General features: G+C 41.1%; 1 protein-coding gene across 3 annotated transcripts in view; it reads left to right on the top strand.

The window, feature by feature from the left end:
- The window catches only part of STK39 (serine/threonine kinase 39), a 310,521-nt gene that overhangs the window by 169,646 nt on the left and 114,904 nt on the right, over nucleotides 1–25,971 (top strand). For 2 of the 3 annotated variants that reach the window (XM_058664585.1, XM_058664586.1), the window contains 2 exons: nucleotides 16,611–16,733; nucleotides 16,820–16,849. In XM_058664585.1, coding sequence (XP_058520568.1) covers nucleotides 16,611–16,733; nucleotides 16,820–16,849 — 153 coding nt within the window. Of the gene's footprint in view, nucleotides 1–1,898; nucleotides 2,032–16,610; nucleotides 16,734–16,819; nucleotides 16,850–25,971 lie in introns of those variants that run through there. The other variant, XM_058664587.1, reaches the window with a different exon arrangement.

The raw sequence follows: 25,971 nt of genomic DNA, 5'->3' as shown, positions 1-25,971 counted from the left end.
AGAGGAGCTGCCCAGGCTCCTCCATCAGAACCCCGCCTAGTGCCAGATTTCACGCATACCAGTGGGTCCATGAGCCAGCACTACTCAGTTCACTTCCTGTCCTAGCAGGAACAGTGACTTTTCCTAACTGGAATGCTCTGCATTTTCTTGCCATCAGCTGCTACGTTGCTTAGGGGAGCAGAGTTAATGAGGTCCTTCAGCCTTTCTTTCCTCATTCTGTGGGCTGAGTCACCATAGCAAGAGTCTCCATCCAGGACCTAAGGGCCTGCTGCTGGGGAACACTTTTTGTTCTTAGCAGGAGATGACTTGCCCCATGCTTTCCTGCATCTCTTGTGTTAACCGGGATGATATGATTGGTCCTTCACTCTCTCTGCTCCTGTTTCTCAAGTGCTCGTGCAGTTGCAGTGTCTGCCGTGGGTGCTGGTTCACAGGGGCGAGCAACATCTCAGACCAGAGTCTCAAGGAGTAGGATTCCCTGTTCCCACAGACACTTGCACAATGCTGGTGTTAAGGCACGGGAAGGAACCCATGAGGTGTTCTTTACTCACCTTTCCCCTGCTGTCCTGTCAGTGGCTCCACAGAGGAGCATCACTGGCCACTGACGTCCCTCCTTGAGGGGAAAGCTGAGGGTAAGACAAGGGACATGATCCCTTGTGGAACAGGTTTTTTTCCACAATGCTTTCTCCAGGCAGCAGGAAAATGTTGTTCATTCATTCAGCATATGTATATCTGGCCCTTACAAAGTGTAAAACACTCTCCGTGAGAGGACCTAGAATAGCTTAGACCACATCTTGTCCTAGGCATGTGCTTTCCCAGCTCTAAATTTTCTTACAGGCTGAAACGTTTTCTTGACATCTTTGGAATGTTACAGCAAATGCCAGCTCTCCCAAAACAACAGTAGCCATTATTTCACAGACATTATGTAGAAGGATTCAAAACTCAGCCATCTGGTTAGTAGGAATTACAAAGCAGGACATTAACAAACATGAACTTACATCTTTGCTTTTCCCAAGTGTGCAAAAGTATAATAGTAGTTTCATTGACTAGACCCAACAGTCTATGATAATGGTTGGTTTTCATTCCAGAATATATTGCATGAATAGCAAATATTAAAAATGTCAGCAACCCTGAATTATTCTATTTATGGCAACAAATGCAGTTGGAATTACGTTGTTCTTGTTTGGATCCTACCTTTGTGTAAATACTGTTTTTGTTGTTGTTTTTAAAGATTTGTTTTTATGTATTTGAAAGACAGAATTGCAGAGAGAGTGAGAGACAGGATTTTCCATCTGTTGATTCTATTCTCAGATGGCCACAAATCTGAAGGCTGCTCCAGGACAAATCCAGAAGCCAGGAGCTTCATCTGGATTTCCTACATAAGTGGCAAAGACCCAAACAGTTGGGTCAACTTCCACTGCTTTCCCCAGTGCATTCATATGGAGCTGTTTTGGAAGTGGAGCAGTCAGGACATGAACCTGCATCTATTTGGGATGCAAGTGGCACAGGCACCAGCTTTGCCTGCTTTATCACCATTCCAGCACCCATGTCAAGGGCTTCACAGTTGTGTTTTTAAATTTTATTTGAAGTTCTTGTAAAGTTCTTAATGTAGCTAAACTTTCCATGACCTCCTTACTTGTTGGAAGAGCCAGTCTTTGTAGGTTGTTTAGAAAGTTCTCTTTCATGCAATATTGTGAGTTTTTTTTTTTAAGCTGTGTGACTTGTATTATTAAATGCTACGTGGTGGGGCGGTGCTGGAGGCTTCATTCCTAAGAAGATAAATAAGATAAAAAAAGATATGCTGGGTGAAGAAGGCCAGGCCAGGCCAGCCTGTCTGCTCCTCTCTGACATTCCTTTCACAAAAGCATTCCTGGACTCTCTCCGCCCAGTGACCTCTCTGATTGGTGAATATGGAGGTAGCCATCAGACATAAAGCCCAGTCCCCTTCCCTTTCTTCTGGAGTGTCCTGTGTCACCATGGCCCTGCCTGTTTAAGAGGGGAATGTGCCGGTCTCCATTGCTGAGAACCACTTAGGTAAGTCTGCTCTAAATCCAGGGTGAATTCACAAGGAAGTCTGTTTCTTTAGTGAGGGTTTAAGGGCCAACCTGAGGTATCACCTTTATAGGTAGGAAGGTTGATGTTTTGGCTTTTCTTTGAGTTTTGGTCTCCTTTCTAAGTTAACCTATAACTGTCGGGTGGGGCTGGGGTTGTTAGCTCTCAGGGCTTCCTTAAGCACACTACACAGTGACAATCCTAAGCCATCATGGCATCCTGTAATGTTTCCAGAAACACTTCGTGCATATACAGACATAGAAATAGATGCAGACAAGTGCCTCTGTTTGTTTTTCTGTCACACAGTGCTGGACACTGTTCTCTGATAAGTTTCTCCTAGCAAGTATACTTTTGTGGTTGTAGTTGGCTGCATACTAGTCCATAACATGAATGTATTGGATTTAAAAAGCAGAAAGTACAGCCACACTTGCATTTGAGCCTCACCCAGTGATCATCAGTGAGAAGGCACAGGACTCTGTCACTTGGGCTATGGACAGCAAGTATTCTGCAAGTTTTCTTTTGCCTGTGCCAGAGGGCATTGTTCACTTTCTCTGCTGTGCAGCTGTTAACAACTCAACCTGGCACTTGGTAATGGAGAGAACAATAGAGATTTTGACTGTGTATGGGCACAGTTTTCCAGAAAACATATTACTGCCATTTCACCAGAACTATCAGCTGTTCAATACCTGAAATGTGTGTCTTTGGAGTGTCTGGTAATGATGCTTTGCAAAGGAGCTCCATCACGCTGATATCTGAAAGTCACACTGAAACATTTATGTGAATATGTGTAAATTTAAAAATCAAATATCTTAGGGGAATGACAATATTATGAATATTTCTGTATCGATCACTGGGTCTGATACAGTTTCCATTCCACAAAAGTCAACGGGCATCTTTCCAGGGTTTTTCTTGGGTTAATATCCCATCAGCACATTTCCTTCTTGATAGAAGGTTTTCCAGATCAATGTTGATTATATTGCTTGGATTTAGCACAAGTGATGTTTAACCGGTAACTAACCTTTATTGTTTATTGACATGTCTTTTCAAGGTACAAATCCAATCTCAACTAAGTTACAGTTGCCCCTGTCATTTTGTTTTCATTTTATTGTGCTTTGCACAGTTCCCCTTTGTCTTTCACTGGGAGACATTCAAAAATTCCACCACGGAAACCTGGTTGGTGTTATTAAAACATTGTTGCTTTTCTACTGGCTCATTTGCCTTTGGTTTATAAAAACCAATGTGAGGCTGCTGGACCTGGCATGAATATCAGTGCAGGCTTCAGCCAGAGCAACAGGGGCAGGAGGAGACCTGCAGAGACATTCATTGCACAGAATTAGCCTGTGTGGTTCTGGGGGCTGGCTGGGCATGACTAAAATGGGAAGGGTGGGTTGTGAGGAAGCATGGGCTAGAATTCTAGGATGTGGTGGATGCTTGTGTTCTCTGGTGGAATTTCTTCTGAGAAGCCTCAGAGCCCCTCTGAAAGCTTTCCCATGGATTCAATCACACCCACCCAGATTCTGAAGGAGCATTTTGGACTCAGTCTCATCCACTGCATGTCTTTAGAGCAAGACCTGGATCACTGTTGATTAACTGTTACCTAGCCAAGGTGACACCTTGCATCCACTATTGCTGTGGTCCTGTGGCTGGCTAGCATCCTTCCTGTTGTGGTCGGGTATGCATCCTGCCTGGAGCTGTGTTCATTGGCCGTGCACTCAACCTTTCATGCCCTACCTCCTCCTCCTGCTGCAGTTAGCTCAGCCATTATTGCTGAACTGAAGCACAGTCCACTCTGCTCCAGTGCCAGACGTGGATTTTCTGCTTTTCCCTGTGGTTTGACATGAAGTACATTTTCTCATGTGTGTAGTTTGTTTTGCCAGGATTGAGTGTCCTCATTGCATTCTTTATTAGCCAGAGTTACAGATCAGCTTGGTACCTGTTCTACCAGAAGCTGGAGTCCCCAAAGATGATAGTTACAAAATTGAAGGCTGCTGTCTTGGCTCACGCCTGTGGTTATTGTTCTTTGTCATCCTAACTTGCGTAAGTGCTACGCTGGTGGGGAGAGAAGGGTTGACAGGTCTCAACCTGAAGCAGAAATCTGATTGCTTCTTAGTATTTTGTGCTGTTTCTTCATTGCTGTTTCTCTCCAACTTGGAAAACATTCTCTTTCAAGATACTGCCCTTTCATGTTGGATTTCCAAAGTTAAAAATCCCATCGTCATGATCTAAAGAGCAACATTTATCAAATTTGGTTCTTTTTGTGTTAGAAAATAATCTAGTGTTGGAAGGAAGTTGCTCTGACTGTGGCCATCACACAGTTAGCCCAATTTTTTTAATTTATTAACTTATCAAAAGTCCTTTGCTCATTTTCGTATGTTTATTCCCACATTGTGTCCTTCTACATTCTAGAAGAAGTAGATTACAGTTTATTTATTTGAAAGACAGAGTGACACAGAGAGATAGGTCTTCCATCTATCTGCCAGTTCACTCGCCCGTGGCTACATTGACCAAGCCTGGGCCAGGCTGAAGCCAGGAGACAAGATCTCCATTTGAGTCTCGCATATGGGTAGCTGGGACCCAATAACCTGAGCCACATATACTGATTTCCCTAGGCCATTTGCAGGCGACTGGATTGGAAGTGAGTAGCTGGGACACGAGTTGGCACCTGTCTGGGATACTGGCATCAGAGGCAACAGCTTTCTTTACTTGTTATGCCACAGCACTGACCCCTAGGGACAACGTATTTCAGCATAAACAGACAACCCTGAATTCTAAGGAGCTAAAAAAAAAAGTAAAATAAAGGACTAAGATTTAAAAATAATCACTTGTCAATGATGAATAGAAATGGGCTTTTATTCTTCCTGCTATTTCAAAGTGAAATAGCAACATGTTCTAATGGAAATAATCTTTCAGTATAAATTAAAACCAAAGTGTTTAGAAGCACAGAATACCCACAATTGAAAACATTGAGCAAAGGTAAAGTGTAATAGTTTTTTTTTTTTTTTCTTAAATCTGGCATGGGAAGGACTATCAAATGTGACCTACTAATTTCCAAAAAGTTATTAAGTGTAGAAAAATAAAATGAAGTTAAAAAAAAACCTTATCACAATCCTTATCTTGACTGTCCACCAGATCCCCTGGATTGGTACCTTAAGACTACCATCTTGGGCTCAGCGTGGTAGCCTAGCAGCTAAAGCCCTCACCTTGCAGGCTCCTGGATCCCATATGGGTGCAGATTCTAATCCTGGTGGCCCCACTTCTCTTCCAGCTCTCTGTTTGTGGCCTGGGAAAGCAGTTGAGGATGACCCAAAGTCTTGGGACCCTTACTCATGTGGGAGACTCAGGAGGCTCCAAGTGCCTGGCTTTGTTCGGATTGGGATAGCTCCGGCTATTGCGGCCGCTTGGGGAATGAATCATTGGATGGAAGATATTCCTTTCTCTCTCCTTCTCTCTGACTTTCCAATAAAAGTAAATTAATCTTTAAAAAAAAAAAGACTACACTGTTATTATCAAGTGCCCCTGTCTCTATGGGCCAGAGGCCCAGGAAGGCCTTGGTCAGTTTGTTTCTAGTCTTGTGTACCTTCAGTCAGATCAGACTTAATGTGGGGTTGATACATTCCGTGGAAAAACAGGCAGTTGGAATACTTAGTGATCCTTAAAGACTGCAACTGTAAATATTCCACATCACCTTTCCTAACCTTACCCTGGAAGTCATATCGCTTCATTTCCACCTTATTCTCTTATTATGGGTGAGGCGAAACCCACTTCATGGAGAGGGTTCCACTCTCTGTTTCTTGAAAGTTGAAAGGCAGCATGCTGCAAGACATTGGGCGGGGGAGGGAGGATGGGCGATGGGGCGAGTAGACGTTATTGTTTGGCATCTTTGTGGAAGAAAGAAACTCAACGTATCTGCCTGTTATCTAACCATTGTTTGTGAAAATCTGTATCTTTTTCACACAATACCATTGCATGCTTCCAAGACCTCCTGAAAATCTCAGCCATTACTGTCAGGCTTGTTCTCACAGTCAAGGACATTGCCATCTAAAGCCAGCTGAAGTAGAGCTCCTCGGGGGCCTGTTCCCTGGGATGACTACTGAGTGCTGTTCTGCATCTGAAGATTTGTGAACCAGAGACTCCCAGTTATTGCACATCAGGAGGTATGTGGCTTGGAGTTGTGCCCCAAAGGGGGCGAAGGCAGACACACAGCCTATGCTGCTTCTGGGATCTGGCCAGATGCAGGCTGCCGGTTCCTCTGATTGGGGTCTTTCATTTTCTGTGACCTCTGGATTTTATGGGATCTGCTTACTGAGTTGTCACTCATTTTCTATATGAAAGAGCCAGTGTTTGCCAAATGACCTCCTCAGACTGTGTCCTGCTGTAGGTTTGGGAATCTAAAGACTTTTTTGTTTCATTTTGTATTCGCTTTTTTTTTTATTGTAACCTGACAGTAGCTTCTAGTACAAATCTCTTTTAAAATTTTGTTTATTTTACATGAGTCGCACTGGCTTCAGTCCATCAGCCAAGATCTATGCCCATAGATGCTTCATCCTTTTTGGGTTCCCAAAGTCCTGCTAAGGAACAGTGCATTTCTGAGTCTTGAAAGCTCTGCTGTTTACTGCGTAGTTCTTAAAGGATGCTCTTCCAGGCCTTAGGAGGCCTCAGGGGTGACCATGAGGCCCACCTTAAATCTTTCTAAAATCTTCAATAAGGATTATCTAGTCCTGCCTTAGATTTGATTGATTCTCTGAGGCCACTGGTTTGAAACCCATTGAGGTCCAGGGAGGCTGGCCATCAAAATCAGTTTTATATTTAGCTATTTGTTCTTTAGCTCCTCCCTCTCTGTCATAGGCAGAGATCAAGACCCAGTCACCCTGAGGACTCTGCCAGGAAATCTCCTAATTTATCAGGTGCACTTCTGTTTTACTATGTCCTATAGATGTCAATGTTGCCGAACTCCCTGTCACAGCATGACAAGGCCTTCTCTTTCTCCAGCTCCCAGGAACATTTTTCTCACTTCCCCTCAAGCCATTCCTGACAACCTTCTTAAAACAACCCCAAATGATGTTGTTACCTTGCACTGTTCTCATGTGTCGGGGATTTGTACAGGACTTGCACAGTCTCAGGGCCTTATCAGCAGCTTGGTATCAGCTGCCATGGAAACAAGCCTCACTGTCCTAGGGCTTTTGTGATTGTCATTGCTTTAACTCATTCAGTTGTGGGGTGACTCGTTAAAAATCAGTAGTAACTGGGACGATTAACATGAAATTCCTTTCTGGTTTGTAATTTCTCTCAATCCCTAGTACATCCTCTGCTTTACTTTTAGAAACTCAAATTTGAGCATTCTCCCTGCCCCTCATCCTCTCTTGAAAGCCTTATATGTTTTTCTGTGGTCTGATTTAGCCTACAGATATATCATTTTTTATAGGCAACACAGGGGGATTGAAAAAAAAGCTCGATGTATTTGTTAACAATAACATCAGAGGCATGTGTTTAGCTCAGTGGTAAGGCTATTGCTCGGAATCCCTTCCCAAAGTCCCTGGGTTTAGGTGCCAACTCTGCTTCCAGTCTAGCATCATACTAATTCTTATCTTGGGAGGCAGCAGTGATGGCTTGAGGACATGAGTCCTGCTGTCATTGTGAGAATTCTAGATGGAATTGTGGGCTCCTCGCAAATTCTGTTGTTAATGTTTTGACAGTAAATCAGTGAATGGAAGATATTTCACTTTTCCTCTGAGTCTTTGAAATCAATCTATCATTTGTACAAGTCAAGAGTCATTACATAAAAATATGAATTAGCAACTTTTCTAGAAGGATCATAGTATGTGACATCACTGGGGCTGCCTCCCTGCTACCCTGACGCTTCCTGCTGTCATTCGATGCTGGCAGAGTGAGGATGGCATTTGTCAGATTATCTGAGTCCCCACTTGATGGGCTTCTGTTTTGCATTTGCTGCTTAGCTCTTAGAGGCCCTTCATTTTGTCATAGAACAAGGTTCTTCACACAGCTTTTCCAGTCTTTCTGTTAGCCATTTTTTTCAGTGCTATCACTTGACCCTGGTATCTTATTGTCTAGCCACATTACACGAGTCAGTAGAATTCACAGAGTTCTTGCCTTCTTGCTAGGAGAAATATCCTGTCTTTCGGTGCACTCTGAACTCTTAACAGTCCTCTCTCACAGCATCCTTTGATAGTCATCACCCTGTCTTCTATAGTCTCACACAGTCTGATAGCATTCACTTTTTATAGAAATTACTAGCCTAGATGTCTCTTCACTTCCCTGGGTTGTGAATTATCAAGAGTAGACCTTTGTTTATTTCTGGTCTAGAACTTGTTTCAAAGGTAGATATTCAATAAACTTTGTTAACTTAATGAATAAATAGATGATTTAAGAAAAATATAGCTGAAGCAAAACTCTTTGCCCTGAATGAATGTACAATTTGATATGCCATCTGCAAATGAAAGACAGAGTAGATTGATTGAAATGTACAGGCAAAATTTCCAACTAGGAGGATTAATAAAAAGCTTCTGAAGTTAGAAAAAAGTAGACAATTGGAGAACATGAAAGGGAAGACCGGACCCCAATGTATGTGTGTGATGTATATGTAATGGATAGATTGGTAGAAGTTTATGATTTCTGTACAACTGGACAGTAGGATGTCTATAGAAACAGATGAGAAATACTTACAAGTCTTGAAAAGGCAGTTTAGAGCTACGCTATGGAGAGACTTGAAAGTTAAGAAATCTGGACTCTTCCTGTGGGCAATTATGACCATTGTAGGTGCTTTTGAGAAAGTGCTTGTGTGCTACCAATGTTGACAAGAAGGCTAAGAAACATCGTACATTTTTGTATTTGCTTTTTATTTCTTACACTTTTTTGGTTTTCTTATTAATTTCTTCACTTACTAATCGGACACACAGTAGCATCATTTGCTTCAGGAAGATCTTTGATTTTCTTGTTCATTTCTTCAGCAACACATTGGTCATTCAATAGTGTATTGTTTAACTGCATGTTGTAAATTTTCTATTTTTCTCTCTATTGATTTTGTTTTATGACAAACTGTGTAGTAGAGAAACTGTGTAGTAGAGACTATCACATGCAGATGTAAAGATACATTGCAGTATGCATCTCTACTTCCAAATCAAAGATGGACTCCCAATGAGACTGTTGAATGCATCTTGACAATAAGATGCTAGACTCTTTACCATTGTCCACGCCTACAATGCCAGGATACACTTAAATAGCAGAATGATGACTTATAACTGATTGTGAAGGACTATACTGTTATAATGATATGGGGGAAACTAGTGGGGGTGGTGCTTTGTGGAGAAGAGGGAAAGGGAAATCCCAGAGCCTATAGAATTGTATTGTAGAGTAATAAAATAAACAAATAATTTTTTTCAAAAAGAAAAGAATTAAACTATATCCAATAAATTAAAAAAAGGTTTGAAAGGTTGAGTGACACAAAAGGGAAAGGAGAGAGCAAGCGAGCAAGACTTCTATCTACTGTTTGAGTCCCCAAAAGACTGCAGCAGTAAGGTGCCTAGACCAGGCTGAAGCCAGGATCCAGAAACTCCATTCACATCTCCCACGTGGGTGACAGGTGCTACCCAGTGCTCAAATTGTCTTCTGCTTTCCCAGGTGTATTAGCAAAGAGATGGAAGGAAAGTGGAGCAACTAGCATTTGAATTGGTATTCCAATATGAGGCTTAATCCTCTGTGCCACAACATCAGCTTCTAGAAAGTTCGTTTTAATAGGAGAGGCAAGAAGTCAACATTGAAAGGGACCTCATACAACACAGTGACAGGCAAGAGGCTAAAATTTGCAAGATGTGATATTTGATCCATTTGGATTGTAAGGAAAGATTAACTCTGTCAATAATAACAGCACCTGACATGTGTTTAGTCCTTATTATGCACCAGGAGTCATAATTAGGAGCTTTGTATGAGGGATGGTGTCCTTAGGTCAACATGGTATTAAAGTTGGGGGTGGGATTTTGTGATACTAACCAAGATAGCAATTGAAAAATATCAGAATGAGATTGGGGATAGATTATTAAATGGATTGATAATGCAGTGGTAAACTCAGTTTTGATTGGTAAGGTGTTCATGTTTAACAGAGTACTTGGTGAACAAAGGTATAAAATGAAGAAGTTTCCAAGATCATCAGCTCAGAGGTGGGAAGAGAGACCTACGAGGAGAGGCATTCATTCAGGGCAATAGCATCTTATGAGCTCAGAGTGTGTAGTAGGCTAGGAACAGCCTTGCTTATGTCAGATGCAAAGAACAATGAGCAGTGGAGATAAGAAGGTACAAAACGTATAAGGAGAAACACTTTGAACATGGGTCTGGAGACTATTTGAAATAGAATAATGAGTATAACCATGTCTATAACAAAGTGTTAAACTACAACAGAAGCATTGAAAAGCCACCAAATGTTGGAGAAAAAGAGGGTTTGGGTGGCCTAATGTGGTCTGATTTTATCTTGTGGGAATAAGACAGAAAGTGAGGACAATTAGCAACTGTAGAAAAATATTTGGGGTTGGAACCCTGGTACATCAGGCTGAGCCTCAGCCTGCAGTACCAACATTCAATATGGACATCAGTTTGAGTCCGTGAAGCTCCACTTCTGATCCAGCTTCCTAATAATGGCTTAGGAAGGTGGTGGAGAACGACCCAAGACCTTGAGCCCCAGTACCTTTGTGTGAGATCCCAGATTTGGACCAGCCCAGTGCTGGGTATTGCAGCCATTGGGCAACTGAACCAATAGATGCAAGATCTCTCACTCTCTTTCTCTTCCTCTCTCTGTAATTCTGACTTTCAAAATAAAAATGCATACTTAAGTTAGATGCTAAATGGACCTGGTGCCTTCGGGGTAGCTGGTAAAGTGATTACAAGTGATGGATCATGGATGAGGTTCGGCATCACTCCTAGCCACAGGAGCTGATGTATGTTCTGACTCACATGCTACCATGGTCATCTCCCAGCTGTGCAAGCTTGGGCCATGCTTTTTAGCTTTCTTTGTGGCGTAGTGTTCCCTCTGAAAAGTGGAGCCATAAAATGGTCCTCAGCTCATGGAGCTACTAGGAAGGTCAAATGAGATGATACATTTAGAGGGTTATGTAACTATTAGCATTATGTAAGCTTTGGCTAACATTGCAGGCTTGGGCCAAAGGAGAGGCCTCACAATGAACAAGCATGTTATCTAGCACAGAACTTTTTAGAGCTGAATGAGAAAATGGAAGCATGAGGTTCTTGCTTAAAAGGAAGTGTCTGATATGATAGGCAAAAAGGACAAGAATCTGAGTTTTTGTTTGTTATGATTTGCTTATTTGAGGCCAGCATTGTGATGAAATGGGTAAAACTGCCTCTTGCAACTCTTGGCATTCCCATGTGGGTACTACTTCAGTTCTTGTCTACTCCACTTCCAACCTAGCTCCCTGCTAATGTGCCTAGGAGAGAAGTGAAATATGGCCTAATTGCTTGGGCCTCTGCACCCATGTGGGGACCCAGAAGACACTCCAGGGTCCTTGCTCTCAACTGGCTTAGCCATGGATGTTGCAGCAATCTGAGGGGTGAACCAGTTGCAACAGCTGGAATTGAGGCAAGTTAAGAATCAGGAACTCCCTCCAGGTTTCCCACATTGGTAAGCTGGGACACCAATTCTTGGGCCATCTTCTCCTACTTTCCCAGGCACCTTAGCAGGGTGCTAGATCAGGAACAGAGCAGCCAGTACTTGAATCTGTGCTCCTGTATGGGATGCCAGCATCATAAGCTGCAACTTAAATGACATCACAGTGCTGCCACAGGATTCTGTATTTCTAACAAGATCCCAGGTGACACTGTAACTGCTGGTCGGTGGACTACACTCTGGGTGACAGGGTTGTAGCAGCACTGATGCTCAAACTGAGAGTAACTAGAAGTCCCTGGCTTGTGAGAAGTGTTATTATTGGCTATATTCAATACTGGAGAATGAAAGTCTAGGCTGAACTCAGGGCATTCTTTTCCACATCTGGCCAGAGGACATGGGACATGGAGTACTAGAAGGTGCAGCATAAAACAGTCTCTTGTGGGCTCCAGCCCTTGAATGGTTGGAGGTAAAGGCAGATGTAGCTGACAAAAGGGCAGAAAGGGGACCTAGGGCTGGAGTGAGGCCAGGAATAGATTTGGGATCAAGGTGCAGAGAGACATGGTGGTCAGACGGGAACGATATCAGAGTGTTAGCTATGGGGGTAGCAAAATATTTACTGCTACAGCTTTGCCAAGTCTCCTCCTGTTTGTTAATTTGTGATAATGGAGAGAAAAAAGAAGGCTTGTTTGCTTGGCAGCGCCTCAGCCTCAATTACATTATAAACAGCAATTAATTAGAAACCTTTTTCAAAATATTTCTAGTCAGTAGAATGCCTGATCACTAAAATGTCCCTGTGTGTAGTTTTCTGTTGGGTTCGTCCTTGGTGGGTGACTTGAGGCTGTCGGATTCCCTGGATCCCTTGGGTTTAACCTGTGGTCAGGCACTCAATGTGAGCAGCAGGGAGAACAGCCAAGCCCCAAGGACAGTCCTGAAGTCCATGGCCAGGGAAGTGTTAAGATGGAAGAAGAGGACCTGGCAGGTGTTTTAGAAGGGATTACCACATCTGGCTTTATGTATGGGCAAATCATTTAATAGAAGAAACGCCAGGTATTAGTCATGAGTGGGCATTCTGAAGGTAAATTACTTCCTTTATCCTCATTGTGGTGGAGGAAGAGAGGTTTTTCACACTTCCTTCTGAAGAGTTTACTTTGAAAAATTTTCAGTTGCTAAATAAGAAAGCATTTGTTAAATGATGTGAAATGGAGTGACCTTGGGCCTAGAAGGCATAGTTTCCCATCTCCTTCCAAACGCCCCGCAAGGTTGTAACTTTGTAAAATTGATCTCTGAGCTGCTCAGTAGAAGTCAGTGTCACACAAATACACCGTGAAGCCTAGATTTCCAATATTGCTGCAGATCTCTTTCTAGGACTAAGTGGGAAGGGGACATTGTCAAAGGCAAACTTACTCTTGTTGCCATCTGCTAGTATTTTTCCTCACTACAAAGATTGTTGGATAGTTTTTTTTCTTAATGTAGTCCACATTTGTGCTTTTCTTTGCCTAACCATATTTATTATTTGACAGCCTACCACACCATTTCCTTTGACATTCAGGGCAATAATCCCAGACATTTGGTTTTATCTTTCTCTCTGCTAGAAAATAAAATGAAGAGAAAAAGACCACTAGCATTCTGAAATAAAATGGAACTGGAAGAGGATGGTCATTTTATTGTTGGCTGTTGGGTCTTGCTTGTGGAAATGAAATTGACACATCTTGTAAACATAGAGCCAGAGGGGGAAAGGGCATCATAAACTGGATTTTTCAGGTGTAAAGCAGAAATTTCTCCAGAAACAGAGTTCCTTAGTGTGATCTCTTAAAAAAAGTAGTACTTTATTAACCGTCCTTGAGTTCCACAGTTTTAAGACATCAGAGTTCCTTCTGTTTCTTGTGGGGAGTGGGGTGCTGAAGCCCCTCCAGGATTGAAAGGGGCTGTCGCAAGATGGCAGCTGGCCCAGGGCCAGGAGGCGGAGTTGGTCTCGCCAGCAGCTAAACAGGAAGTCACAGGGATAGGCTAATGCCCTTGCTGTGATTACTGGCCTATCACGTAGCGCCAAGTGGACCCACGGGGAGAAGTGATTGATGGAGAATGATATAAAAGTAGCTGGTAAAAGCTAGGTGGGGACGACAGATAGACTGACGGACCGCAGACGGAGAAAGACGGGATGAGGGAGAAGAAGAACGGGAGGAAGGGTGCTGGAGAGAGGGCTGGAAAGAGGGCTGGAAAAGAGGGATACAGACAGAAGCAGTAAAAGCAGTACGGAGAGACAGGGACAAGAACAGAGAAATGAAGCAGAAAGTACGGAAAGAAATATGGCAAGAAGGGTGGCGGAAAGAGGGCTGGAGAAGTGGGGAGGAAAGCTTAGACCAATGGGGACTGGAGCAGTGGAAATAAGGATTTAAATGCAGCCACTTTTGGCAGTGAGGGGTCCGGTTGCAGTTCCAGCTTTTCCCAACCCTCAAGAGTGTGCCTCGGCATTTAGTGTCACTGATTCAGCTTGTTGTGCTTTAAAATAGGTGTGCCTTTCAGTTCTTTGTTTTAAATGTAGTCATTAACTCCTCTGTGTTGCTGTCCTTATGATTGCCAAGAAAATAATTAATTCTATTGTGCGTATCAACAGAATGTTATTTTTCTCTTGCCTTAGCCATTTCTTTGTAGTTTTAAAATGAGCAGTCTGTTCTGAAAATCCTGAAGTGCTGAAATGCATTTTTTCTACAGTGGTTTGCAGCATCTATAAGCACCACTAAAATCACTATTGTTAGAGTAGGTTTCTACAACAAATCAAAATGCAAATGGAAAGAATATCTCACATCAGGCACGGAAAGGGGTTTACTAATTGCAAACTGTTTCAAAGGTGGATTTTTTTAATGTTCTAGAGTGGAAAATAGCATTTAAAATTGAACATAATTCTGATTATGAAAAAAATTTTTCTTGCTGTTTCATTTTTTTGTGTTGGAGTCCAAATCTTCTCGGGCAAATACATAGGATTACTTTTACAGGTTTTCTATTGACATGTCCTCAAATCAAACTTACCCTTGAACATGCATTGTTCATTATTTCACATTGAATTGATAAATATAAATCCTTTCTCCCCCTCCCCGCCCCCTGCCGCTTTTGATTTAATGAAGCATCATGGTGTGATTAAATGCATGTCTTAACATTTTATTTTATTTTTTTTATTCGAGAGTGAGTAAGAGCTAGCTCTCATGCTAAAGTTTCACTACCCAATTGACTGCAATGGTTGATGGTGGAACTGTTTGTAGCCAGGAGCTAGGGACTTTTTCCAGGTCTTCCATGGGGGTGCCTCCCAGCTGCCTCCCAGGGTCTATATTAGTAGGAAACTGGACATTGGAGTAGAGCTGGGACTCAAACCCAGCAGTGACAAGGGACACAAGCATCTCAACATGGGTTTTAACTGTGAGGACCGACAAACCCGAAACATTTTTTTTAAATGAAAGAAAACAGTATTTCTTCCCATCAGAATTTTTTATAGTCTTTACTGGACATTTATTTCAATTTGAAAGGCAGAGCCTGAGCTGGAGCCAGAGAAAGGTGGGAAGGATCTCTTCCCTGACCCTCTTCTCAAATTCCTGCACTAGCTGAGGCTGGGCCAGGCAAAATACCAAGAGGCTACCATACCAACTGGATCCCCCAGGATATGCAGTGACAGGAAGCTGGATCAGAAGGCAGAGGTGGGCTTGATCTCAGGGACTCTAATAAGGGATATGCCCATCAAAGTCAGTGGCTTGACCCATGGTGACGTAAGAAAACTGTTGATACAATGGAAGTCTGAAGGCTTCATTTCTTACCTTGATTTTGCCCTCATCACTCTGTGACTATGTTTTTTTTTCAACCACATAGACATTAGGAAAGCACATCATATGGATTGCATCTCTAGATTAAGACCATCTGGAAGATTTGTGAAAGACTGGTTATAACCTCTACACAGAAGTGTTTTTGCAGTCTCACAAGTTTCATACATACCACAAAGGGTGTTAAGAATAGTTTGTCCTGAGCCCAGCATGGTGGCCTAGTAGCTAAATCTTCAACTTGTATACACCATGATCCCATATGGGTACCAGTTTGTGTCCTTAGCTGCTCCACCTCCATTCCAGCTCCCTGCTTGTGGCCTGGGAAGGTAGTTAAGGACAACCCCAAAGCTTTGGTATCCTGCACCTGGGTGGGTGACCCAGAGGAAACTCCTGGCTCCTGGCTTCAGATCAACTCAGCTATGGCCACGTGGCTGCTTGGGGAGTGAACCAGCGGACGGAAGTTCTTTATCTCTCTTCTCTGTAAATCTGATTTTCCAAATAAAATAATTTTTAAAAAAGAATAGTCTGTTCCTGTTCTGTTTTGCTCAAGTAGGTTGAGCAGGATCCTGGGAAGGCAAGTGTGATACCAGTTTCTGAAAAAGCACACGGTGGCAACAGAAGAGTATTTGCCTTGTGGATGTAGGTCTTAGTTCGCTGATACCCCTAATCTAATGTGCTTGCTTAGCCTTCCCAGTCTCACTGCTTCACTCAGTAGTCAGTTGCTTGCATGCATTTCCTTAAGCAATTTTGACACCTGTCCAGTAATATAGGCATACTACATAGTCTAGTATGTAGGCATACTTACTGCTAAAGTCTAACAAGTCAAAGTGAAAAATGGCCCTGATCTTTAATAGCTTGTATGTGTTGTGTGCATTCTAATTATTTTGTTCTAGACATGCATAGTCATGCATTCTTAAGGGCATAGTATTTTTGGAAAGAAGGCCAGTGTGGGAGCCTAGAATCTAGAGGATGTGTCATGGTCTTGGAGTATGAATTTTCTGTCATGCCAGACTTGTAAGCACTTAGGTTGTTCTCAAAGTAGTACATACACTGTATAACCCCAGTAGTAGCCCAGGGAACACAAAGATGGGCTGAAGTAGTAAAGAGTTCTGTGGACTTTTTCCATCCAGGTCAGAAGAGTTCCTGGGTCAAGCGGCCATCTTCATAAAACCGAAGACGGTGACTGGGAGTGGAGTGACGACGAGATGGATGAAAAAAGTGAGGAAGGGAAAGCCGCTGTTTCTCAGGAAAAGGTAATGGCATGGGATAGCAGTCAGCAGATTGATTGCTGTGGGTTCTTTTCTGGGTGTGTATTAATGGATCTCTAATTGTTTTGCAGTCACGAAGAGTAAAAGAAGAAAATCCAGAGGTGAGTAGTGGGCTTTATCTTGGTTGTGTCCTTGGGTTTCATGGGAGAGATTTGACCATCTCAGGAAGAATTTTTAAAGACAGAAAAGGCTCATAGATTGCAGATCTGTGCAAAATTGTGCACAACTCAGGGCAATTATTTTATTCTCGGAGCTCTGGTTTCCCCTTCTGCCAGACAGGAGTGACACACTACATGTGTTTATAGCATTTCAGATGTTAAAATGATGAGAAACTCTAGGTTGAGTTTATTGGTCTTGATTTTTGGGTAACGTAGTAGGCAAGTGAGAACTGATCATTTTGATTAAGAGGTCATTTTTTATTTACATCCTCCATCTGATTGATTATCCTAATGGCTGTTGAGGACTGTAATTCTTAGGATGTGCTCATTTTTCTATAGCAAAGTAGGCCTATTTGAATAGCTATGCATATTTGATAAGCCTAATAATTAATGAGCACCTTAAAAAATCTCATTAAGAAAACAGAAAACTTTCGGTTGCAAAAGAAATTCTTTCCAACTTTTTTTTAATTAGCAGACATTTCCATCTAATTCCACAGAGTAAATCTCATTTGGTCTTAAGTGGCAGTAGCCAAAGGGCTTGTGAAGGACTGGCAGCTATGCAGCAGGTTGCTGTTGCCCATTTTTCTTTTCTCCTATTCTCTCTTCCATCCTACAAGCCTCATACCCAGGTCTTCCCTGGGGAATTCTCAGCTGCCATGTAATGGTTCTTCTCTTTAAGAAGTCTGTTCCTGCATGGATCATAGAAGACGACCTTTCCTTTTGATTCCTACCACATAGCTCTGATCAGTGACTTGTTCCTCTCTCTTGTGGCAACAATGGTGCTAAGTCCCAAAGAAGCACTGTTCACTACACAGATGTTGTGTTGGGTTTCCAAAGTGAACTTCTGGAGGTATCATGAACTCTGCTTTCTTCTCTCCTTCACTACTTTCCCATTCCTTCCACCACTGTGTTTTCTGAAGTCGAAATTCCAGATTTTTCTCCCAGAGAGTTTTTCTGATGGACAGTGTCAGTTTGTCTTCCTTTTAGAACAAGGTGATAGGGTTCCAATTATATCACTACCTTAGAAATCATTTGTTATTGGTTCAGGAAAGGGCATCCTGATTGAATGATGGCCACTGAATCCTGCCTTGTCAGTACAGGCTGGTGGGTATCACAAGTCTTTCCTGCTGAAAATTTCTTAAGACATTGTGTTCTGAGTGGGAATGAATTTGTACATGCGCAGACTGCACATGGTTTTCACTATGCTATTGATTTTAAAAATAAAAATCTGGAAACAACTTCCATATCCACTAATGGGGAACCACCACTCTGTGGTGGAAAGGAAATCATAGCCTGATCAGCCTTAAAAATGTCCCTATATACTAATGTGGAAGAAAGCTCCAAGATAAGATATATGGGGCCCGGCGCGATGGCGTAGTGGTTAAGGTCCTCACCTTGCACATGCCGGGATCTCATATGGGCGCCAGTTCTAGCCCTGGCTGCCCCGCTTCCCATCCAGCTCCCTGCCTGTGGCCTGGGAAAGCAGTCAAGGACGGCCCAAAGCTTTGGGACACTGCACCCACGTGGGAGACCCGGAAGAGGCTCCTGGCTTTGGATTGGCTCAGCTCCAGCCATTGTGGCTGCTTGGGGAGTGAATCATCGGAGGGAAAATCTTCCTCTCTGTCTCTCCTCTCTGTATATCTGCTTTTCTAATAAAAATTAAAAAAATAAATCTTAACAAAAAAAGATAAGATATATGGGGGAAAAACAAGATGTAAAACTGATTGTGGCATGTTTCCATTTGTGTAAAGAGAAAACATTTGCTTGATGCAAGTCTTTGAAACTGTGAAAAGCAAACAGGCATACTGGTTACCCTTGATGAAAATTGGGGAAGACAGGGATGAGGAATAATTCTCACTTATTCTTTTATATTTTATTATTCTTTTATATTCTCTTATTGTATTCTTTTATATTTTTTAAAATTTTGAAATGTGAAAATATTACCAATTCAATAAATAGGCTTGAATTAAAAATATTAAGCCTTTCAACCTAACCTGTTTAATTTGTTTCATTATTTGCTGTCTGTCTCCATCCAACACAATGTCCACAGGAGCATGGGTTATATTGTGTGTCTTAGTCTCACCATTCGGTAAATACAGATGTTTTTAGTTAACAAAGTCAGCTGAGTGGGCCCAGCACAATGGCATAGTGGCTAAATCCTCACCTTGCACATGCCAGGCCCCTATATCAGCACTGTTTCATGGCCTGGGAAAACAGTGGAAGATGGCCCAAAGCCTTGGGACCTTGTACCCTGAGGGTACAAAATACCAGAAGAAGCTCCTGGTTGCTGGTTTCATATCAGCTTTCAATTGACTGGGATAATACTCTGCTAGCTCTGTCTTCAGACCAGAGAGGGTATACCTAAGAAGATGTTGAACTTGACTGGACAATAAGATGCTGGACTCTATGTTTGGTGTATGCTTGCAATGGGGGAATCTCAACTGAACTTGAGCTGTGGTTATGCAACAAGGTGGAGGAATCCACCATGGTGGGAGGGTTTGGGGAGGGGTGGGAGAACCCAAGTATCTATGTAACTGTGTCACATAATACAATGTAATTAATGAAGTTAAATTAAAAAAAAAAAGACACTGTGTTCTGGAATTACCCCAGTAGATGAGTCATTATGTGTATGATGGCAATATCTTTTTGGCAACATTGCTTTTAACATAGATGGGAAAAATGTACAGCATGCTGGCAGTTGATCTTCAATGATCGCTCCGCTCTCATCCTTCTTCAGTGGAATGTGAAAATCGTAGACTACGCTACATCTTGACTCATTGAGTTCTTATGACATTATGTCTGTTCCCATGTTAGTTTGTCTGGAAGTAAGAATATGAGTAATTTTCTTGTTTTGTGAGAGGCTACACGTTTTTGCATGTACCAAGTACCACCTGGTTTTAAGATTAATGTGTTGCCCCTGTTATTGCACAGCCCCTAAAGCCACAGCCTTTGCTGTGGATGTTGGCGTTTCAGTGTCTGAGCTGTGATAGGAGTTGCTAGCACGATGGTCACTGAGTCCTTTCAGCTTTTAATTAAAGTAGCCCTCTAATTTGCCAACCAACCCAGTTTAATTTTTTAAAGCAGAACATAAGGTATTTCAATTACTTACTACAAAAGGAATTGAAAGTTTAAAATATGTGAACATTCAGCAAAAATACTTTATGTGCCTATGGGGCACCCAGTTTTAGTGGGTGTGGGAGATAAAACACGGAGAAAATAGAGCAAAATCCTGAAGGTGATGTTCTAATGAGAAAAAAATAAGCACTGTACAATAGCCATTCTGAATAAGTAAAACAAGAGTTGTGTTGCAGTGGGAAGGGAGCAACAGAAAGGTTGACTGGGGTTGTGGGTTGCAGGGAGTATGCTAGAAAGTTATAATTGTGCATTCATTAGTCAAGATAAGCCTTAGTTCCCAATGAAACTGTTGAATCTTGACAATAGGATGCTGGACTGTCTGCCATTATCCATGCCTACAATGTCAGGATATGCTTAAGTAGCACAATGATGGAGTTATGACTGATTTTGAAGGACTCTACTATTGAAATGACATGGGGGAAATTGGGGTAAGAGGAAACTGGGAGGGGAAAGGGAAATCTCACAGCCTTTGGAATTGTTTCGTGGAATAATAAAATAAATAAATCCATTTAAATATAAAAAATAAATTTTAAAAAAGGTAAGCCTTAGTGAGAAGAGAGATAAAGATTTAGAGAAGTTGTGAGAAAGCTACATAAAGCGAAACTGGAAAGATTGTTTTTCTCCTTTCACCTGCCTCTCCTGTGGCTGTCATTCTTCCCACAGAGGTGATGGGTCTGCAGTGCTTCCTGAAAGACCACTTGCTGTTCACTTTCACACAAAGAATAAAATCACAAGTAGAGTTATAAAAGCTAAAATAATTCTGTGATTTCCCCTATTTCCTTGAAACTATTTCCATGCTAAATGTTGTAGATCTGCTTCTTTTATTTTAACTAGTATGATAGTGAATGAGTGGAAATGGTTTATCGAACCATTTTCTTTGTAGGCATCATTATGTTCACTTTTCCCAAGATGCATTTGAAAAACATATCCCATAAGTAGCGCACAGATAATTAGAACTGTGATTGCTTTGTTGAAGTGTATTGGTGTGGAGTTTTACCTCACTGTGAATAGCTGTACCAAAGTATATGGCCTCTGACATTGTACGTTAGACCTTCACACATCTGGAAGGGTAAAAATGCTTATCAAAACCAAATGGCACATTGAAGTGTTTGTTATTTAATTTGCAGCTCATATGTTTTTTTCACTGTAAGCCACTAGAAGACTAATATACTACTTTGTAATATACCACTTTACTCTTGTTTCTGTTCCTTTTGCATCTAGACGCTACTCTGTCCTTGTTTGTTGGTGACACAGATATCCATGTGCCAGCATACACACATGCAGATGCATACGAACTAGAGATGATGAGTAGGTAACAAGTATGGGTAAAGATACGAAGACATTGAGCTGAAGTCCAGAAAACAGCGTCGTTAGTCCCATTTCTAGACAAGACTACAATATGACAATAAGTAAGGGGGATTTAGGAGTTTCTGATTTGTGAGGGACTCGTGTTAAAAGGCCTTATTAGAAGGACATTGGTAAAATGTGCCTTCTTCCTGGATGTGAATAAATTTCTGGTGTAAATTCTGAAGTTTTTGGAATTATACCGCCTGTCTTGGGATTCAGAGACAGATAAATGGAAAAGTTGGTTCTATACTCCTAACCTGATGCTTTAGAAAAATAGTCTTGCAAACCATTAATTCCCTTGTAGTAATCAGCAATATGTAATAGGTAGATGATCCATCCTGAGTTGAAGTATGTATCATCTTTCCTCCACTTGGATTGTGAATGCCTGTGAAGACTAAAGGTTAATAGAAACTAAATTAAAATTAATAATATGGCTAATTCCTTGAACAGATATTTTACAAGTGGCTGGTTTCTGTATGAAGCTCAGTGAAATCCCTGGGGAAGGATTGGAAAGCACTGAGGGGAACCTGCTTTCTGGACCCTTCATCTCTTTGGAGGGCAATAGTTTGTATCTCTTCTTGTGGAAAACTTTTCAATTACTACTCTGTTATTGGTCTTTTTATGACCAATGATTTTGAAATCCATTTTCATCAGACTGTTAATTATCAAGTACCTGTTTTATAACTTTTGTTCAATTTCATATTATATTTTTATTTTCTATATAAAAGGGGAAATTGACTCTAAATTTTACAGTTTCCTTTGATTTCATTTAACTGAAGAGAACATACAATAAACAGTGTTCTTCAGTTATAGCAGCACCTTGGTTAAATGCATGGAGATAAATAGTTCACACCCCCAAGCTCTACAGCAGAAAGACGGATTGCCTTAAAAAGTGACTACTCCACCAGCAGATTCTGATGTGATGAGGAGACGGCTGTGATGCTCAGGCAGCCCCACAGTTTTTGCAAAGCCTCTCACAGGTTTCATGTGTAGAATCTGGGATTTTCACTGGGAAAACTATACAATTCGCACTCACTCCAGAAGTGCAGGAACAGGATTTCCAGGAAGATATGTGTGCAAAACTTATGAATATTTGTTTTGAATATGTGTCTACTGTTAATTTCAGAAAGCAAACAAATAAAACAAAAGAGAAAATGTTGAGATGGTTCTTGGAAAAGTTGTTTCTGTTTCATCAAGTACAGTGAAGCAGGGAAGAAAAGCTTTTGGCTGCAGCCCAGTGAAACCCACAAGAGACATTTTCTTGAAGAACTTTGTGCTTGAGAATCTAGACCAGGTTAATTACCAAATGTTTCTGTCTCCTGATTCTTGGATCTTTTTTTCAGGGGAAAAATGTATTTGGCTTGAATTTTGGCTGAATTCCTTTTACAAGAGATTAGACACAGTGTGAAAGCTAAGTTTATTGATTCTATCGCTCATTGCTCTGGTCTGATGCTTTGGTTATGACTGACTCCAGTTTTTAAAAATTATCCCTAAGGATAGCGGTTTTTCAAATGTTGGTTAGCTCTCATACATTTGTTTTATAGCCATATGGTAGATTAGGAGAAATATTTGCTTTCCTTCTCTCATTTTATTATGGCTAGCCTTAGTCATCCCAGATTGTTTTAATTTGCTGCTTTTATGATAGCAATTCTTTTTTAGACAATTGGTATGTATTAGAATTGGCAGATAATCATTGCATGAATTTATGGAGGATAGTGTAGTATTTCAGTGCATGTCTGCATTGTATAATGATCAACTTGTCATCTTAATCATCTGTGATTTTGTGATGAGGATATTCAGCATCCTCTCCTATTTTGGTTTTTAAAAGTGTATTCTTTAAAAATATACTTATTTACTCTCATCAACTTGATAAGCAGAGAAAGAGAGAAAGAGAGGCAAGAAGTTGATCTTCTATCCGCTTGCTCACCAAATGCCTGCAACAACTAGGGCTTAGCCAAGCTAATACCAGGAGCCCAGAATTTCCTTCTGGGTCTCCCACGTAAATGTGAGAGACCTGAGTATCCAAGTCCTTACTGCTTCCCATGATGCATTAGTAGACAGCTAAACCTGAGGTAAAGTTGCTGGAATTTGAACCTGTGCTTGCAGTACTTTGAATGGACATGGCCATACCAAGTGGTGGACTTAACCCATTGTGAAGCATACAGAGTTGTTAACTGTAATGACTGTCTATGTAATACTACGCCAGAACTCTTCCCTCATCTAGGGTCGTGTTTTCACACTGCTTCTTCTCGGACCTGTGTTCTCCACTGTTCTACACTTCATTCTTTGGGCTCAACTTTTTCAGATTATACATATGAATGGTGTCATGAAATATTTCTCTGTCTTGCCTGACTTATTTCACTAAACCTTGTGATCTCCAGTTTCATCCATCTTTTTGGAAATGGCAATGTTTGATTCTAGTTTGTTTTACTAGCTGACCAATAGTCCATAGTGTGCATATCGCCTGCCACACTGTTTCCTTTGGTCTACTGCTGGATGATTGGTATATCACATTTTAAACATAGTCCCTGTTGTGGTTGATTTGGGTTTTGAGCAGTAGTGTAATGTGTACTTTAATATGTCTGATTTGGATTATTTTTCCGTCTCTCTCACTCTTTTTTATTTTTAATTTTTTTGGTTAATAGAACTGGACAGACTGGGTTATATCAAACTTAGAAGCTTCTGAATAGCAAAGGAACAATCAATAGAAAGAAAAAACAGTTGATAGAATGATAGACACTTCTTGTAAGCAATCCAACAAATATACATGTACAAAACATATCAGCAACTGAAAAAGCTCAAACAAACCAGCAAAAACTAACCTATCCAGTTAAGAAATAGACAAAGGCTCTATTTCTGTGAAAAGAAATGCTGATGGCTAACAAATATGTGAAAAATTGCTCAGCATACCTAGAGCTCCCCAAAAATGCAAATATGTGTGACAATGAGGTGTCACCTCATCCTATTATCAAAAAGACCAAGATCAGGTGCTGGCTGGGGAGAAAGCAGGGTTCTTTTGTACTATTGGAAGGAATGTACATTAGAGCAGCCACTGTGGAAAACAGTGTGGAGATTGAAAAAAACAAATAACCAAACTAACCGTATGGACTAGCAATGCCACACACTGGGTGTGCATCCAAAAGACATACTATCATTTTAGCAAAGAAAGCCTGCTTCAATATGTTTATCGCAACACTGTTCATAATAGCCAAAATACAGAGTCAGTAGGGTATCCATCATCAGCTGATGGGGTGAAGAAAACATGGTATATATACTCAATGAAATACTGTTCGGCATGGGAAAGAATGAAATCCTGTCATTTGTAGCAAAATGGCCAGAACCAGAGGCATCATGTTGAGTGAAATCAACAAAACCGGAAAGACAAATTTTTAAAAATAATTAAATGCAAGATTTTTGGTCGGAAATCCACTGTTTTTCTGAGAATGGATTTTTTTTAAAATAATTCTAGGTTTACAAAACCTTTACATAGTGCAGAGTTCTCATATACTTGTCACCAGGTTTCCCTGCTGTTAATTTCTTATGTTACTCTGGTATATTTGTCACAGCTTAGAAACTGATACTACTTTATGGCTATTTACTAAATCGCAGAATTTACTCAGATTTCACTAGTTTGTCCATGATTTTTTTTCTATTCAGGATCCAATTCAAGACTAAACAGTATAATAGCTACAGATTTTTTTTTAATAGAAAATGAGATTACACAGGGTTCTATGAAACATTGGAAGAGGGTTGCCATCTCTTTCTTCTCTCCATTCTAACATATTTTGTCTCTTTTGCCATGCCCTGGCCTGGATCTCTGTTGAGGTCTTTTCTCAGGAAAGTGTCAAGCATTCCTCTATTATGTTTGTTTCCTTTTCCCATCAAATCACCCATTCAATCAAATGATCTTCTCATATTAAACTACTTATAAGGGAAAAAAATACATGTCTGTGATACTGCTGATGACTGACAGCTGCTTAATGTGTTAGCTAGCTTGGATGTTTTTCTTTTCAAAGTGTATATTCAAAAGGCCATGCCCTAAACCCACAGAGTGAGTCTGCAATGGTGACATTTGGAGGGCCATAGAGGTTGTTAAGGAAGAAGTCTGATGTAGGGCCCCTCCATTCCCAGCGCTCCTGCATGTCCATACAGTTTCCAAGGGATCCTCTGTGTTGCTTGCATCAGTGATAGTAGACACTGGTCCTTTTAGTTGCTTGAAGGGTTACACTTGCAATGACTTGCAGGTGCATGTGAGGTTCCAGCCCTAGTCCTGATCATGATGATCAACCAGTTAGAATTTCCCCCAGGGAAAAGAGAAAGTGTCTCCTCTGAGAAGGTTTTTTCAGATCACCCCTGTTCATTGATTGAAGATAGAGCATGTTTTAGTGATTATGTGGTCTCTGGCTGTATGACAAATGTAAATTTAGACTGTGAAATAACAATGAAGGAATGATTCTTTGCAAGAGGCCCTGTTCTCTGACTCATTATGATACATTAGTTGTTTGTCCTCACATAATCATTTTCCCCCAATGTTTCATTATGATTTTCTTTTTAAAAAGCAATTTATTCATAATGGAAAGGCA

The sequence above is a fragment of the Ochotona princeps genome, chromosome 5 (genome assembly GCF_030435755.1).
Source record: "Ochotona princeps isolate mOchPri1 chromosome 5, mOchPri1.hap1, whole genome shotgun sequence".
Taxonomy (NCBI): domain Eukaryota; kingdom Metazoa; phylum Chordata; class Mammalia; order Lagomorpha; family Ochotonidae; genus Ochotona; species Ochotona princeps.
Note: the sequence above shows the minus strand (reverse complement) of the source record. Positions and strands in the feature narration are given on the sequence as shown.